Consider the following 17,796-nt stretch of genomic DNA (forward strand, 5'->3'; position numbering starts at 1 on the left):
CTGAAGTCAGTGGGATCTGTGTTTTGAACAAATAGTGTTACACAGAGCATGTCTATACAAGACGTTTACTGTGCAGCTAACTAATTAGCCCTATTAGGCCACAGTAAACTAACTCTGCAGCAGTGCACATGTAGACGTTGCCCCAGCTGCCTGGAGCGTGAGGTTGCTTCAGCATGGGGGCTGCCTGCCAGCTAGCCCCGTGCTAAAGCACCCTTGTGCCCCAGCCAGCCCCTCTGCAGCACGTTGAGCTGGGGGGAGCAGCCCCAGCTAGATGTGCCACACATTAATAAATTTTGGGGCTTATTGCTCCCGAGCGCACATTCAAATGGCATGCCTAAGAGCAATAAACTCCAGAACAATAAGCTCCGGAGTTTACTCATTCACATTAATTGCATGTGTAGACATGTCCACAGAGGCATAACAGGAAAGCTCAGCAACTGGGGCACCAGCTCCCAAGTGAGTAGTGACTGTTATATTTCTGTGGCTCTCTCCACTAAGTCATAACCTGGGGCTGCTGTCCTGGTCACCCTGCCTTACTACTGGTGTCATATAATATTAAATGATTTGAAAAAAAAAAAAGCAGGACCTATGCAACTTAGATCACAAACCCAATATTGGTGAACATTTTTGAGCATAACTCCTCAGTGCCTCAATTGTAAAACAGGCATAATTTTATCCATTTATTCATCCATAGGGTTTTGTGACTATGAATTAATGTTGTGATTATGAATTAATACTTGTGAAGCACTCAGATACCTTAATGATAAGCAATATATAAGAGCCCCTGAGGGGGTTAATTATTCAGTTTTCTGAGCTGGGTTTGAATTGCATGCATTTAAATAAGGCCTGGGGTCACAATAAGCAATGAAGTGAAAACAAAATTTTGATTAGATGCCTATTAACTGAGTACTCTCTATTCTGGGCACCAAATGAGGCTGGGGTTCTACAGAAAAATAAAGTATGAGAATGTAGTTAAAGACCATGTTAATTATGGCATTTAATGTTGAGTGCTTCTTTTCACACTCACAATGTTAATGTAATTATGTTGAGATAGTATATTTTAAAGAATAAGCATGATAAGAATGATGATTATCCACCAACCTTAACTTTGCATTTGCACACTAACTGGTTGATTTGTCAATGTTCTGTTGCATTAGTGCCACATTTTTTCCATGGAATTTGTATGACATTTTTGAAACACTCAAGAGATCCTTGAAGATAAAAGGCCATATGTTATTGTAAGTCAGGCCGAAGCTTATTCAGACAATTCCAGCCATTGCTTCCATTCCCTTGTCGGAAAATGGGAATTCTTCACACATGCCAATTCTATATAGTTATTATTTACAGACCTTTCCTGATACTTTTTAATGGACTGTTCATAGCAACAAAACCAGTAGTTCCAAATTATTTTAAAAGTAAATGGACGATTGAGTGCCAGTGTCTCAGTTTGCAAATGTGATCTCTGTACACTGAAGCAGTGATAAGGAAGATGGACTGGCTAACCTGCCATTAGAAACCACCATGCAATGGGATGCACCATTTTTCCTTAGAGATCCTTTCCTTCTTACCCAGTATTTCTCCCTGTATGAAAAGTACTTCCATTTGGGACAGAATGACCTGGAAAACCATTAGATATAAACAAGTGAAAGCAGTCCAATTGATTTACAGTGTAATGTTTATTTCCTGGCATTTTATTTTACCATTGCCCTGTGTGTTGGTGTTATTCCAGGAGAGCCGGATCTATGCAGTGGCCAAGTCTGGCATGAGGCTGTCTGAAGTGGCTTTTGGGTGTGACTCTCCCAGCTGCAGTAAGTCATGACTAAATCCATCCTGAGAGGGGGCTTAGGTAGAAGCTTCAAGACCTTAACCTCTGGTTGTTCAGGTTCTTTGCTTTACTTGCCTGTCAGACAGGATACAGAGGAAGATACTAGGGCCCATGTATGGCCTTTTCTTTTGGCCCCTACCATCTGTAGAGAATTCACTCCCTTTTCTCCTTCCACATCTGTGAAAGGGCACTACTTTTGCATACCCATCCTGCCATCTGCATGCCTGTGATCTGCTCTGATGGCACAGGCATGAACCCCTCTAAAATGAAGGTAGGGAAGGCCTGTTAAAGAAATGAATTATCAAGGTCCAAATCCATCATGGTCCTCTGACACTGATATCCTTGAGCATGCTGCATTGGCTAGCCACTTGAGGTATACTTGAACCTAGGTGAACGGAACCTAAGTTGCCACAGCAATTGAAGAGATCAAAGGCAAGCTCTTTGTCCAGTTCTTCTTGGTTGGTTAATGCATAAGATGGCCAAATATTCACACCCTAGCCTAGTTAAGCTGTGGTTCATTATGCACTGTCCCACCAGAATGCTAAAGATATTGCCTTTGAGTGGCTCACACTGTCTTGCTGCCATCACAATGGGAGACAAGTAGGAGGAGCAGATGACATGTTCCACTGTCTGACCAGGGGAAGCCCTGCAGCTGCCTCATACAACTGTATTCTGCACTTACTAGAATTCTACTACTAATATATTCTACATTAGTGACCCACCCTACAATCTTTGCAAATCCCAGAGGACTCCCCTTCTTATTAGTTCATTCTCATTAAGATTTCCCCATTGCCAAATGCATACTTTCTTAGATATATACCCCATTAGAACCTGCTGCTTCTCACAAGTGTCTATTACTCATGCTCTCTCTCTCCTTTTGAATTCCACAGATTCAAGTTTTACATCACATTCAGCTTCTGGGCCATTCATCTGCCTCATTTATAGAAATGTCACGGTGCCAGTCTATACCACACTTAAGGGGGTAAGGATTTACTTCGTCTCCTCTCTGAATATGAAATAATATGAAAAGTGCCACCTTGGCATCAGCATGGGACAAATCTGAGGAAAGCAATATGGTGTGAGAATGCCAGGAAGACCTGGAGACTATCAGGCTGCAGAGGATTAGTATATGCCATAGTACCATATTTATTCAAATAAGAAATGAGGTTTTCCCACCCAGTCGGCACAGTGGGGAAGCCCCTCATCTTAGATTTAGATGCAAAGGCAAGTGTCAGGTGGCTGCTATGACTCTGACCCTTACCCTGGGTCAGGGCCAGAGTCAGACCCCCAGAAGCCTCATGTCTCCTTCTGCTTGCCCTCTGCAGCTTCTGCCTGCCCCCACTCCCTTTTCCCCCCTTACTGTTAGGCACAGCTTGGCTCCCATTCAAGCTGCATTCCCTCCCAGACATAGAGTAAAACTCCATCCCCTGCCTGACCAATCAGCATTTATTTACTGGCTCTGCACAGGGAGGATGGGACTTTTGTGCATGTTCTGGTCCAAGGATCTCCAACATGCTCTGAGGAAGCTCTAGGAAGACAGGGATGGTTGAGCTTGGAGAGGTCCAGGAGCACACTACTTAGTGGGTGTGATGGGGATGAAAGCTAGGCAATGAAATGGAAGATGTTTCTTGTTAGCCCAAGAAGAAAGATTGGGCTGGTGAAGGCCAAAAAGAGTAGAACCTGGGGAACTCCAGGTAGATGAGATGTAGAAGAGAATTATGCAGGAGGATCTCAAGGGAGGAGGACAAAAGCATAGCAGTGCAGCCCCACACCCAGAAAACCTCCGCCACGCAGGGGCTGTGCCAGCTGCTACTATGCTGATTGTGGCAGGGTGGGCAGCTGCCAGTGTGGCAAAAGGTGGTGCCTAGGGCTGCTGCCCTGGTTGCCTCCTCAATTATGCCACTGGAGGAGGGTGAATAGGAAATGAGAGTTGAGAATACTGGAGCAATTGTGTGGTGCATTGGGGCCCACATAGCTCAAAGGGATGAGACTGGACTGCTTTATTCATGTAATCTCCTTACATACTGTGGCATGTGACTTCACTGGAAAATCCTCCTTCCTCACATTCTGACCTCAGAGGCTTGTTTTCCAGAAAGCTACCCAGATTAGCAACGTTCCTTTCTTAGATGAGTCCTCAGGCTCTGATGACGACTGCAGCTCCCATGCCAGCTTCAGGACGTCCAATGCTGGGTCTGAGAACAGGAAAGCCAGCATGCCAGGCAGCCCTCGTGCAGTGAAACGAGGTAAGACAGGGGCATTCCTAGGGAATAGTCAGAATCCTGATGCTGGAAGTGAGACAAGGTAAATCTTTATACAGTGATCAAGGTTGGACACAGAGCTGCCAGGCCCTCCCATTCCTGATGTCTGGGAAACCTCCCAGCATGCTGACTGAGAGCAAGCAAATATGAGCTGTCAGTCACAACAGAGTTTTCTAGGGCAGTTTATAGTCTGTGGCAAATGTCCAATGCAGGATCAGTTTTGGGATCTCCCTCTTTGATCACTACATCTATATGTAGATCCTTGGAATCATGAACTTAATTAATTGTAAGTCAAAAAAGCATCCCTATCTCTTGGGCCACAGTGACTTTTTCTGTTAGGCAAGCTAATGCCAGCTCATATCAACAAAACTGCTGTTGGCTCCTGTTAGTTCTGTCACAAGCTAGTAAATTCTTCACCAGAAACCAAACGGCACTTAAGCTGTGCAGTAATTTCTTGTCTTTGAAAACATCAGGTAAGTTGTATCCTACTCAGTATAAATAAACCTGGCAAAACACCTAAGAATGAGAACTGATTTTTCAGGAAGATTAGATTGGGTCTAAAGTGCAGGGTGCTCATAAGGATAAAAAAAATTGAATGTTATTGTATATAATTTTACATTGCCTGTTGGCATGAGGTATTGAGCAACTTATCTCAGCACGATGGTTAATGGCTGCAGGGGTACAGAAAGTAAAGCCTTTCTACTGGTAATAGATGATGGTGGTTCTCCTATACTTTCAGGGGTAAACTTCTGATTTTACAACTGAAGTCTCTAAGTGAAACTTCATATGTGTGGTTCAGATGGTGAATATCTTGACTCGGTTTATAAAGCCATGGGTTGATTGCACTAGGGGTGTCCCCAGGCAGCCTCTACTGTGAGTTGGAATTCCTTCCCATCTCTACTGCTCCCAGAGAAATGTGTGGTGGGTTTCAGGTGCAAGTTACAGATCTCTCTCTCTCTCTCTCTCTCCCCCCTGACCACACAAAATTCCTATTGTTTCCTGTATTCTCCACAGGTGTCTCCATGTCTTCACTGAGCTCAGAGAGTGACTATGCCATTCCCCCAGATGCTTACTCCCTGGATGGTGACTATTCAGAGCCGGAGCACAAACTGCAGCGGACATCTTCCTATTCTGCTGATGGTGGGATCTGCAATGTGAGTTGTGTCATCTCAATAAACAGACTGGGATGTGAATGCAGCATTGGCCCTTGAAGGGCAGTGGCAAAACCACGGTACTTTCAATATTCATAGTTTCATAGTTTCTAGGGTCGGAAGGGATCTGAGCAGATCATCTAGTCCGACCCCCTGCCATGGCAGGAAGAGCACTGGGGTCAAATGACCCCAGTAAGGTGGTCATCCAACCTCCTCTTAAAAACCCCCAGGGTGGGAGCCTGCACCACCTCACTTGGAAGCTGGTTCCAGACTCTAGCCGCCCTGACCGTGAAGTAGCGCCTCCTGATGTCCAACTTAAACCTTCCCTCCGCCAGCTTGTGACCATTGTTCCTGGTCACTCCTTGCAGCGCTCGGGGGAACAGGGACTCCCCCAGCGCCTGCTGATCCCCCCTAACCAGTTTATAACAGGCCACAAGATCCCCCCTCAGCCTTCTCTTTTGAAGGCTGAACAGGTTCAGGTCCCGCAACCTTTCCTCATAGGACCTACCCTGCTGTCCCTTGATCATACGAGTGGCCCTCCTCTGGACCCTCTCGATGCTGTCCACATCCCTCTTAAAGTGCGGCGCCCAGAACTGGACGCAGTACTCCAGCTGCGGCCTGACCAGTGCCGCATAGAGGGGGAGGATCACCTCCTTGGACCTGCTCGAGATGCATCTGTGGATGCACGACAAGGTGCAGTTGGCCTTCCTAACCGCCTCCCCACATTGCCGACTCATGTTCATCTTGGAGTCAATAATGACTCCCAGATCCTTTTCCACCTCCGTGCTGACGAGAGGGGAGTTCCCCAGCCTGTATGTGTGGTGCCGATTGTTCCTCCCCAGGTGCATCACCTTACACTTGTCTGTGTTCATATTATGGAATATGAAGGTCTGCCATGCCAGCTCAGACTGATGGTCCAGCTAGTCTTTGGCAGTATCCATTGCCTGATGTTTGAAGAAGGTGAAAACCCCATAATGTCCAAAAACAGCTCCCCAGTGCTGAGCATTCAGGATCTAATGCCTCTGGACCCTATTGCCATCAATATGATTTTTGCTTACCCTCATAACTCTCCTGCCTGTTCAGTTTTTGAGATGAAGGTCATGCCTGTACCCAGTTGCGAGGAAACAATTTGTATTTAATTTGGAAACTTGGGTGGTGGGCGAGGAGGGGTGCATTTTGGTCTAATGAGTAGAGCAACCAAGTTTCCATATGTTCCCAACTCTGCCACTGACTCAGTGCATAACATTGGTCAAGTTACTTAACTTCTCAGTTCCCTTATCCCAATCCCCTATCAAATGGGATTAATAACAAATGAACATCTCAGTAAAGAGCTTGAGATCTCCAAATGAAAAGCAATCTATTGGTACAAAGCGTGATATATCTTGTCTTAACTATAGTGGACTTAATACTGTACAACATAACTACAGCAAGCTACATGGATAAGCAGAAGGTAAAAAGTGCTCCTGCATCAATGAGAATGGGGATGTTCAACCACTAAATTATTTCTGCCTGGTCATAAGGGTAAGGAAAAAGTGGAGCACAGATCCCAAAGGCATGAGGATGGTCTTGTTTGAACTCCTGTCTCAGCTCAGCCATAAGTTATAGGCTAACTGCTTGATCCGAGTCTACGGCCTGTGTTAGGTAGAAGGCCAGAGGAGAGCATAATGCTTTTAGAATCTATCACTGTTCTCCAATATGCCCGGTACTCATCCAACCCTTCATCCTTTTTACACAATGCTCTTGAAAGTAAGAAACCAGGCACACAGGGGACTTGAGACCTCCTAGTGCCTGCCTGCAGCTAAACCTGAAAAGTGCCAATCACATTGTGGGGAAAAAATAATTCCCAATGGTTCAGACAAGCTCTAAGAGCAAAACCAGTCCTGCTATCAGGTGCCTGTTTCACTAGCTTACTAGTGCACTAGGCTAGTCACACATGCATGGGCAGTAGCAGATTCTCACAGCCATGTAGCGAGGTGGGTCCTGACCGCTGGTAGCAACAACCAGAGAGATGATGGTGAATGCTAGAGATCTGGTAGATGGCTGCACTGGCTTGGACACTTCCTTTTCAGTTGTACTCTGAGCAGACCCAGGATAATCCACACATTCTATCTCTTTTAGGAGCCCATTGAAAAGTCGGGCTATTTGTTGAAAATGGGCAGCCAGGTAAAGACATGGAAGAGAAGGTGGTTTGTCCTGAGAAATGGACAAATCATGTACTACAAGTCTCCGGTGAGTCACATGTACATCAGTTTTTGTGAAGCAAGAATTCACTAGGAACCAGTCCAAGACTGAGCGGTTCATTTCACAGAGATCACAAAAGGCAAAAGCCTGTTTTATCTCAGCAGTGATCATTGTAACATAAAAGTAAACACATAAACAAACAAAAAACAGTAGGTAAAGCTCTCAAAGGTCAAGAAAAGAGAAAATTCAGGTTGCTTGCAGACTATTTTCTGAATATGCATTGTGATATGGTCTTTAATCACATGGTCACATATTGTTCCTGAAAGAAAACTAGCATTTTCCAACCTATTAGTATATGATCATTAACGCAAAGAATAGTGTGATATATACGCTATAGATTTCTTGTTCTCAGTTCAGTATCCCCACTTGTAAGTGCTTACTCTGAACCAATTAACATTTCATCAAATATTCTCCTTCATCTAACTTGCTTAGAATACAGGAGTTGCCAGATCAGGCTAACTGACCATCCCAGCTAGTGTTCTAGCTCTAAGAGTAGGATGGACAAGAAACCCCACTGTGGCCAGCTATGCAGTAATCTGCCCATACTGGACATTTCTTCCAAACTCCCACCAGCATGACTGGTTTTTATGTGTAGTTTACCCAATTTAAAAGGCAATCAAGACTCATAGTAAATATTATATCCTTTCTACCCAGGAGAACTTTTACAATCTTTTCTCCAATGCCTGATGAAGGGTGTTTGTGCCCAAAAGCTTGCAATTATTATTATTATTTTTTTTTTTTTTGCAAAAATCGTGTTGGTCTACTACAAGTCCTGATTGCCTTTTCATCTAGACCAATACAGCTACAACCTGGATACCTTACCTTAAAAAATTCCTTCAGTTTTTGGTATTTACAGTAAGATTAACTGTACACAGGATAAAAATGGACTGATTTCCTTGTCTTGGTTTTTGCCTTTCAATTTCATTTGATAACCTTTTTTCTTACACCATGACAATAAGAGCTCCCAGCTAATATTGTTCATTATTTGTTCATTATTTCTATCATGTTTCCTCTTATTCATCTGCTTTTAAACTAAACTAAACAGTCCTGGTCCCTTCGATCTCCCTTTACATGGAAGTCTGCCCAGCCCCTAGTTATTTTTGTGGATTTACCCTATCACCACACATACATGTTTCTGTTATGCCATTTTCAAGACAGAGTGACCAAAACTAAACACGGTATTCCAAGGGAGGACATACCACTGATTTTTCTAATACTATTATAATACCTTTAGTTTTCTATTACATTACTTGTGCATTCTGACATTTTGGTTGGGTTTTTTTCTGACATTTGGTGCACATTAAACATCTTGACAAATAGAGGACAAAGGAGAAACTATTGTTTGAACAAAAGTTAAGATAAAAGAGTTAAAAGATGCTTCTCCTTTTACAGAAAATATGATATTTTCGATCATAGAACATTTTCCAAAGTGTTTAATAATTTTGTGTTAATTAATATTTCAGCCAGTTTTGCCAGTATTGAGGTATGTCTTACTATTTTGTTAATTTCCAGATCCCTTGTTAGGGCTTCTAAGGCAGGTATAATATTTGCTACTTTCCAGTTCTCCTTCAGGGTAGCTGGTTTTGGTCAGATATTACATTATTTTTATTAGCAGGTCACTCACTCCATTTTTAAATACTTTTCCAACTTTTGGACAAATCCGGTCTGTAGCTGGTGAATTAATTTATTTAATTTTCAAGACAGAGTGTCTCTCTAATTTATCACTGTACCAAAGCTATTTCTTTTGACCACTCAGACACTGAGAGTGTCTCATCTTTAATATGTGAAAAGAAAAGGTGGGTGGAATAGGTTTCTCCCAAGCATGCTCTGTGAAAAAAATCATGTATTTTCTTTTCAGTGTCTTTGACCTCCATTTGTCTCTTTAGCAGACCTATCAGTTTTCTCACAAGCTCTTTGCTCCTGATAAAAAATAAACTCTTGTTACCTGTTTTTATGTTTTTGACTACTTTCTCTATAAATTCCTCTTGGAATTTCTAATTTAGATGTCACATTTTACCTACCATTAGTTAGTTTTCTATGGGCTGGACATGGTCTGGATTTCCATTTGCTGAAGAATACCTGCTTGGAGCCCATTCCTACTGTTTCATTTTTTGATTAAAGAGCATGCATGATGAATGAAAAATGTCATTTTTCCAAATGTTGAAGTTCTGAGGCTGAAAAACCAGAGGGGTTGTTATAGATACTTTTTAGCAAATTCACTATAGTGTGTGCCGGAGAAGCATATTATATAGAGGGGTCTGTAGTCACCTGTGCATCTATATCCTTGTATTCTAGCCAACCATATTCATGTCACTTCTAAGTATATTATTGTTCAGCTATTTCACTGAAAGCTGCCCAGCTCTTCCATTAGCACACTGTAAAGATTTCCTATATTTGTGGTGTTTGTGCTGATAGTTGTTCTGTAAATCTAGGCTGTGGGAGTTATGTTGTCATTAGCCTGAAAGGAGCATCTCTTACTCTGTACCTTATATGGCAATCATGTGTTGCCTCACCTGCATTCAGATATGGTTTTTCATATTCCACGCTGTCATCTGGCTGGAGAATCTAATACTAATGTTGCTTCTTTCTTCACAGAGTGATGTTATCCGCAAACCTCAGGGTCAGGTTGAGCTGAATTCTTCCTGCCAGATTGTTCGGGGTGAAGGTTCCCAGACATTCCAGGTAATTATTGCCTTTTGGCTTAACATTTAATCACATAATCAACACCTGGGTGGGAAAGAAAATGGGGGTTGCAGAAATGTACCATATTTACTCGATTAAAATACAATATTTTTCCCCCATTTAACATGTGGGCAAAAGCCCCACATCTTACAATCAAGCATGATGTGGCTGGGATGGGGAGAGAAGGCAGCTGCTGCGGCTCCAGCTTTGGCCTCAACCCTGGTTCAGGGCCAGAGTCACAGGTGCCACTTGCCCCCTGCAACCTTGAGGTCCCACCACACCCAGTCATTTCCTCTCCCTCCCCCCCACCCCACTTCTTCCTCTCCATTCCTCCTCCCTTCCCCTCCCCTGTCCTCCCTCCATTCCCTCTTCTCTTTGCTCCAGTGCCAGCAAGCTATGTCTTTGCTGCAGCCTGGAGCACAGAGCCCTACCCCTGCCCTGTAGCAGCGATGCCAGCTATACACCACTGCTACAAGGCTAGGCTGGAGCTGTGCTCAATGCCCCGGGTTACAGTGGAAATGTTGCCTGCCTGCACCATAGCAAAGGTAAGCAGGGGGTGGAGGGAGAGGCAGGGGGTAGACTTTGTGGGGTGGGAAACAAGGGGGAAGGGAAGACAGGGACCCAAGGCTGTGGGGAGCAGAAGCAGTGTGGAGAGGGGAAGGAGAGGGGGTGGGGGAAGCAGGGCAGGGGCCTGAGGCTGTGGGAAGTAGGCACAAAAGGGGGTAAGTGGGAGGGAAGGATAAGCAGCAGGGGGAAAACTGCATGCTTTCCCCACCACCTCCACATTGCCTGTCCCCTAACACTTGCCCCCCCTCCACTGCCTGCCTCCTTATTGCCTCCCCTATGTCTGTCCCCTAATCGCCTACCCATTACTGCTGTCCTCATCGCCTGTCCTCCCACTGCCTGCAGTAGTGGGGGGGATGAACTTAAGACAACTGTCCAATAATTAGATTATATACATGGAAAAGTATAATAAATGTATACACTTTCCTTTTTTTAGAATCTATTTATGGAGGAGGGGGTCATCTTAAATTCAGGGTCATCTTAGATTCAGGTAAATATGGGTAACTCTTTGCTTCAGCTATTTGAATTTGGCCAGGACACAAAATTAGCACCTCTATCATTACCAGAAAGACACGGAATCATATGACTTCAACAACTGAAGGCAAGATCACAAGGTGACACACTGTGACATTTCTTCACTCTTTTCCTTCCAGCTCATCACTGAAAAGAGAACTTACTTCTTAACAGCAGACTCTCCCAACATCTTGGAGGAATGGATCCGAGCCCTGCAAAGCATCCTTACAGTGCAAGTGGCCAGCTCTGCTGCTGTCCCTCATAGTGACGCTAAACCTATTGTGAAAGGTTGGCTCACCAAGGTAAGAACAAATGTGGTCTCAATCAGTGTGCAGTGGCCTGCCAGAGCACATCCCTCTGAGTCTGTATGTTGAGTACCAGCATGAAGAGGGTGCTGTAGGTTCCCTAGAAAGCTGGAGCTTGTAGAAAGGCAGAGTTGAATTCCAAATGTCAAATGTGCTGGCAAATGAGATCATTATATACAATGAAAACAGGATAGAGAAAGTTATTAGGGAAATACCGGCCCTGTTCAATAGGAATGCGCACCTAGCTCTTATGTGGAGCTTTTTATTAATAGATCTCAAGGCACTTTGCAAGTAAAACAGAAATGCAAAACATTCTAAACCAAGACAGTGCTTTTTTAATGTCAGATGATTAACCCGAAGAGTGTACTACTGCAGGAGACTGTTCAAGATATAGCTTTACAAGGTTTCAATAGGTATTGAATGATTATTCTTATAACATCTGCAATACATTACTACAGTACATAACAATAGAGACTATGGATTCTCATGCTTGTGGGCAAAAAATGATCAGCACCAAGGATCAGGTAGGAATTTTTCCCTGTCCATAGATTAGCATCTCTCAACAAAGATGCATTGTGGGGATCCCTCATGCAACTCTGGCCAACGTCTGAGACATGGCTAATGACTGTCTGGGTCTCTGGTTTGTTCATTACAGCAGACTACAGTTCTCACTAGTCTGTTCCTCTGTAACAGGAAGGAATGCTAGCCTAGACAACCCTTTAATCTACTGAATCCCTTTTTATCATCTAAAGCCTTTTATTCATGTGTTTTGATTACTACATTTCAAAACATGATAAAAATAGGTCATTGTGGATAAAATTTTCAATAGTGTCCAAGTCCCATTATCAAAAGTATGTAATGCTCAGGAACTTAAGTGCTTTTGAAAATGCTTCTTAGCTGAGACAATGAGAGAGTTCACATTAGCTCAGAATGAATGACACGTACAGATGTCCAATGAGGTCTGCAAGAAAAGTATAAATTCTGCCACAGGAATGCCAATCCTCAGGTGAAAATCTTTCATCCTTTTGTCCTTCCTATAGGTGAAACATGGTCACTCTAAGCTGGTTTGGTGTGCACTGATTGGGAAAACCTTTTACTACTATCGAAATCATGAGGACAAGGTACTTTGCCTGCCTTCTGTGAGCAAGCTCCCTCCTTCCCCCTTTCTTATACATTCTCTTTGCTACAACCCCTCTGTACTCCAAAATTTCTCTTTCTCCTCTCCACATCTATCCTACCTGGCATCCCCAGCTCTACAAATAGCTCTCTTTTTTGTAATATAAATACAACAAACACATCTGAGATATATTTAAAAATACCAAGAGAATACATAATCAATATGGTCTTTGCCTGCTGTCTCCAGGATTGCTCTGCCTATATCTTTTTTTCACTCTGTCTGTCCTGTATCTTTTTTATCTAAACTTTTTGGGGCAGGGACAATGGCCATGGACAGGCGTTCATATCTAGCACTGAGGATTTCTGTGATATTCTTAGCACTAGAAAAACAGTTTGGGAGTTGGAGCATGCATGTGTTCTAGCTCCTCTCCTGGAGAGCTACACAGGCAAGTTCTCTAGCCAGGGGCACTGGAGGGCTGCTCTTTGGCTCATCCCTGGCTTAAGGGAGCCCATTGCCAGGGAAGGGTGCAGGATGTCAACAGGCAGCAGCTGCCAGACAACTTGGGAGGGTTTCAGGCTTTGGACCATGCCCCCCTATTCCACCGACCAGGGAGGAAAGGGCCATTTTCCTGCAGCAGAAACCCTCCTGGAGCCCTAAGAGGGTTCCAGCCCCAGGAGAATCAGCTGACTGCCTGGATAGGGGTGGCATTTTCTATAGCAAGGTCCCCATAGGGGAGCTTGCCCTGAGGAAGCTATCAGGGAGCCCTCTTGGAGGGAGGGAGTGCAGAGGACTATGGGATACCGAATGTCATCAACACCTGAGATGTTGATGACACCCCACCCCTGAGAGCTTGGGCACTGGCCCCAGTGCTGCTGACCCGGCCACACATTTCCCCACTGCCCCTGCAGGGCCCCCCCACTTCCTTCCCACCTCCCATAGACTTATCTGCATCCAGCTGCCAGGGCTGCTTGCACCACCCTGCCTGACTATATGCTCCAATCTCCCTCCCCCCACTGCTGCAGCCCTTTGCAGGATGGAAGGGGAAACCCACCATTTCCTGTGGTTTTTCTCCTTTAAAGTGGAAATCCATGTTTTTCTGTCTTAAAGGAGAAAATCTGCATTTTTCTCTTTCAAATGAGAAAATCCATGTTTTTCCACAGCAAACAGAAAACCCAGATCCCCGTTTATAAGTGCTTTAGATTGATTATACCATCTAGTTTAGCAGAATAATAGAAATTTAACACAGATGTGTAAAGTGCTACACATAGTGAAGAGGAAACCAAATGTACAAATAAAGAATAGGAGGCTAACTGGCTTAGCAAAAGCACTGCTGAGAAAGATCTGGGGGTTATAGTGAATCAGAGACATAAGTCAGCAGTGTGATGCCATCACAAGAAAAGTGAATGCAGTTTGGGGATGCAGAAGCAATGTATGCAAGACGTGGGAGGTGACTGTACCTTTATACTCAACTCTGGTTAGGCTTCAGTTGCAGTACTGTGTCATTTTGGGCACTGCACTATAAGAAGGATGTAGAGAAACTGGAGGGGATCCCAGGATGAGTGACAAAGATTATTCAAGGGAAATTGCAGTAAAGCAGATTTAAAACAATTTTCAGGAAAAACTTTATAGCTGTAAGAACAGCAGAACAATGGAATAAGCTGCCCAAGGAAGTTGTGTAGTCTTCTTCACTGGCAGTTTTCCAGAATAAAGGGCATCTCTTGGTGAAAGTATAGGAATAGCACATCCTGTGCTTGGGTTGGGGGCTGGACAAGATAACTAGTGAGCACCCTTCCAATCCTCTTATTCTGTCATTCTTGCATTCAGTAGACCCGTCAGCATTTTGAGATAAGGAACTTATCCTAGTTCATTTGCTTTCCCCAGTGTCCTCTGGGACATTTGCATGTCCGGGAATCAAAGGTGGAGGAGGTGGACCGCTCCTGTGACTCAGATGAAGATTATGAAGCCACTGGTGGGGGCCTCCTCTCATCACACTGCACTCTGGTGATTCATCCACCAGATCAGAGTCCCACTTATTTACTTATTGGAACCAAACATGAGAAGGTATGTGAGTTGGTGTCCCTAGAGAGCAAGCAGATGCAATACTGATAACACTTGACACTACGGACTGGCAAAAACAGAGCAAAATTTGAATAAAACAAGGAGCAATCTGACATATCACCCAAAACCCGCATACAACTTTAAGCTGCAATGAGGTGTTTGAGGTTTCCTTTTATCTTCCATTTACTTTTCATTTTTGCTTCCCTCTCTCCCAGACATTTTTAATACAAGCATTTCCAAGCCCCACAAAGATCACCCACAGCCCTGCTGGACTCTGTCTTCTCTCAGATTATTTTCACTTAGCAGTGAAATAGATAGTGTATGTATGTTGTCTGCCTTGCTGTTCCTAGACAAGGTGTGAAAGATCCTTGGACTTCAACGCACTGCTGTCCAAAATTCAGAGGTCCCCTCCATACTTAGATCCTGGAATCTTTTGGTGCAAAAGACCATTTCTTAAACCATAACTCCTAAATGACAGTGAATCTAGCCTGCAATCCAGAGGTACCCACATATCTGAATCAGCTTTAAATTAGTTATCTTATATATTGGTAATAATCTATCTGCAGCATCATGGGCTTCAGCAAGAGCTGCACAGACTTTCCCAGGGCTTTGGATATGTAGCTGAAGGCTGTGCTGCAGCTACACTGCTACCAAGCTAGCTAGTTTAAAGCTGCAATCACACGTTCAGACTGCAGTGTAGGCATGCTCTTAATAAATAGTGATGGGCCTAGCCATACTTGCAGCTCACTGTTGGCTTTTGGTCAGATTGTAACCTGAGTAAACCAAAATTTGAAGGAAAGAATGAAAAAGTGTGTGTGTGTGTGTGTGTGTGTGTGTGTGTGAGAGAGAGAGAGAGAGAGAGAGAGAAAGAGAGAGAGAGAGAGAGAGAGAATGGGTTTACCTTTAATGGGTACCCTTCGCTTTTGGCATCCTGATGGCTGGTTACTTGTAAACATAACAATGTGAATGTCACTGGATTTACAGCACCCTTTACATGCTGTTCTTTCCTTTTCACCAAGGATACATGGCTATACCATCTGACTGTAGCAGCTGGCAGCAGCAGTGCCAAGGTGGGCACAGCATATGAACAGCTCATTGGAAAACTGCTGGATACAGAGGGAGACCCCCGTAAGTAGAAACCCTGAATGTCTTTCCCACAGTAGAAAAGGGTGATGACTAATTCTCTTCATCACGGTTTGCTTCAAGGCACAGGTGAGCAGAGGGGGATGGCTCATCTGAAATGGTGTCTTTCATACTGTATGCTGTCTTTCACCACTAGTTGTGCAACAGGATTTTGGCAGAGAACACAGGAAACAGAGTGAAGCTAGGCAACTCTGCCAGTTGGATCATCAAAGCTTCTATTATACTGGAGATGAAATGGTAATAAATACTGAGCAAAGATCTGGAATATTTTAACAAAAAAGACAAAAATATGGATCTTTGGCTCCACCTGGCACTGTTTGCCTTGAGCTATCACTTTTCTATGCTTCACAGCCATAAAGCCACACACTTTTCCAAACCCACATACACTTGGCTGCCATATGTATGTATGCAACACACATGTATGCCTGCTTATATTCACAGACCCACATTATACCAGACACATACAAGTGCATATACTCTCACACTTGCGTATAGGCCTATGTACTCATCCCCTGACAAGTATTCTCATGTATGCATGTACCATCTATACATATTCATGCAACCCCATGGACATGCATTCACTCACTCACACGAACGTTTCCTCACACCCCCGAATATATACATACTCTCTACTGTACATTCACATATGCATATAATGATCTTTAAATTTTAATCGATGTGGAACAATATATTTCATGAATAAAGGTCCCACAAGCATTACACATGGGTTTCTCTGTCTTACTTTTATCGACAAACAGAATTACTTCCCACCAGAATCTAGTCTGCGTGAAGCACTCAGATGGCATGGCAAGAGTTCACAGGGGTGCCCTATGCTGCTATCTGATATTACTCACTGGTCTTCAAAGAGATTTGCCTGTTGTTAGTGTCATGACTTCACTGCAATCAGTAGACTTATACCAGAGACATACTGCTGACCCAATGTATTGCTGCCTGCCTTAGTTGCTTGCTCCTGACCCTCACTCTCCTTCAGCAAGGAAAGACTCTGCAGAAGTTTTAACTTTTTCTTAGGAAACTTCTTCTTACCTCACGTACAAATTCATGGTATGTTGTTTCTGAGGTTGGTGTTTTTGTTCCATTTTGCACTTCAGATTCTCCACTGTGGAAACACCCAATGCTGTGCTACAGCAAGGATGGGCTGCAAACTTCTCTCACGACTCTGCCTTCAGAGGCACTGCAAACAGAAGCCCTGAAGCTCTTCAAGGTATTTAAAAAGACAGTGCAAAAGGTTTTCAGATGTTCTGATCACATATTTTGGAGAAGAGATAAGTTCTGGGCAAGACATTAGCTGACACAGTGCATGTTCCTGGTGCTGGTACAGATATGCCATCTGCAATATAAAAAGCCAGTCCGCTTAGCAGATGTAGTTTATTCTCAGCAAATAGCCACTTGGGGCTTCACTTTTTTAGGGGGGGCCAAGTGTGCCACGCAAGTCTTACAACTCCTAAGCTGGCCTTCTCTCCCTCTCCAACATCAGGTCCAGAAGGAGAAGGAACGACTTCTTGCCAGACCTGCTAGTGCCTTTTGCCAATGAGAACTTGGAGAAGTTACTCATGACCTGATTCTCATGATCTGCTTTGGGCCTTTCAACTAGAAGCAAAAAACAGAACTAGGACCAGAAAGCAAGAATGTGCTCAAGGGACTGTGAAGAGCTGTAGGGAAAAGTTAGCAAGAGAGAGAGGCATTAAAAGGCAGCTGTGTAGAGGTAGGAGATACTCAAGAGACATGAAATAGGAAGTCAGGCTTGGTGATCAGAGCAATGGACTGAGCCAGAACTATCCACTGACTTGCTCTGTGGGCTTGGACGTATAATTTAACCTCTATACCTCCATTATCCCTTCTGCAGAATGGGGTAATAATACTTACTGTTGTTACAGAGTACTACAGGATTGTTTAGTAAGGGTCTGCAATATTACAGGTT

The 17,796-nt window shown here is 43.9% G+C and overlaps 1 protein-coding gene across 2 annotated transcripts in view; it reads left to right on the forward strand.

Moving 5' to 3' along the window:
* The window catches only part of PLEKHH1 (pleckstrin homology, MyTH4 and FERM domain containing H1), a 79,026-nt gene that overhangs the window by 45,553 nt on the left and 15,677 nt on the right, over positions 1-17,796 (forward strand). For both annotated transcript variants that reach the window (XM_019519184.1, XM_019519185.1), the window contains exons 8-18: positions 1,730-1,808; positions 2,716-2,807; positions 3,918-4,068; positions 5,098-5,237; positions 7,353-7,463; positions 10,071-10,157; positions 11,375-11,536; positions 12,580-12,660; positions 14,538-14,717; positions 15,734-15,842; positions 16,967-17,079. In XM_019519184.1, the coding sequence (XP_019374729.1) occupies positions 1,730-1,808; positions 2,716-2,807; positions 3,918-4,068; positions 5,098-5,237; positions 7,353-7,463; positions 10,071-10,157; positions 11,375-11,536; positions 12,580-12,660; positions 14,538-14,717; positions 15,734-15,842; positions 16,967-17,079 (1,305 nt within the window). The remainder of the gene's footprint in view (positions 1-1,729; positions 1,809-2,715; positions 2,808-3,917; positions 4,069-5,097; positions 5,238-7,352; positions 7,464-10,070; positions 10,158-11,374; positions 11,537-12,579; positions 12,661-14,537; positions 14,718-15,733; positions 15,843-16,966; positions 17,080-17,796) is intronic.

Source organism: Gavialis gangeticus, unplaced genomic scaffold (assembly GCF_001723915.1).
Source record: "Gavialis gangeticus isolate Ggan-Ray unplaced genomic scaffold, GavGan_comp1, whole genome shotgun sequence".
Classification (NCBI taxonomy): domain Eukaryota; kingdom Metazoa; phylum Chordata; order Crocodylia; family Gavialidae; genus Gavialis; species Gavialis gangeticus.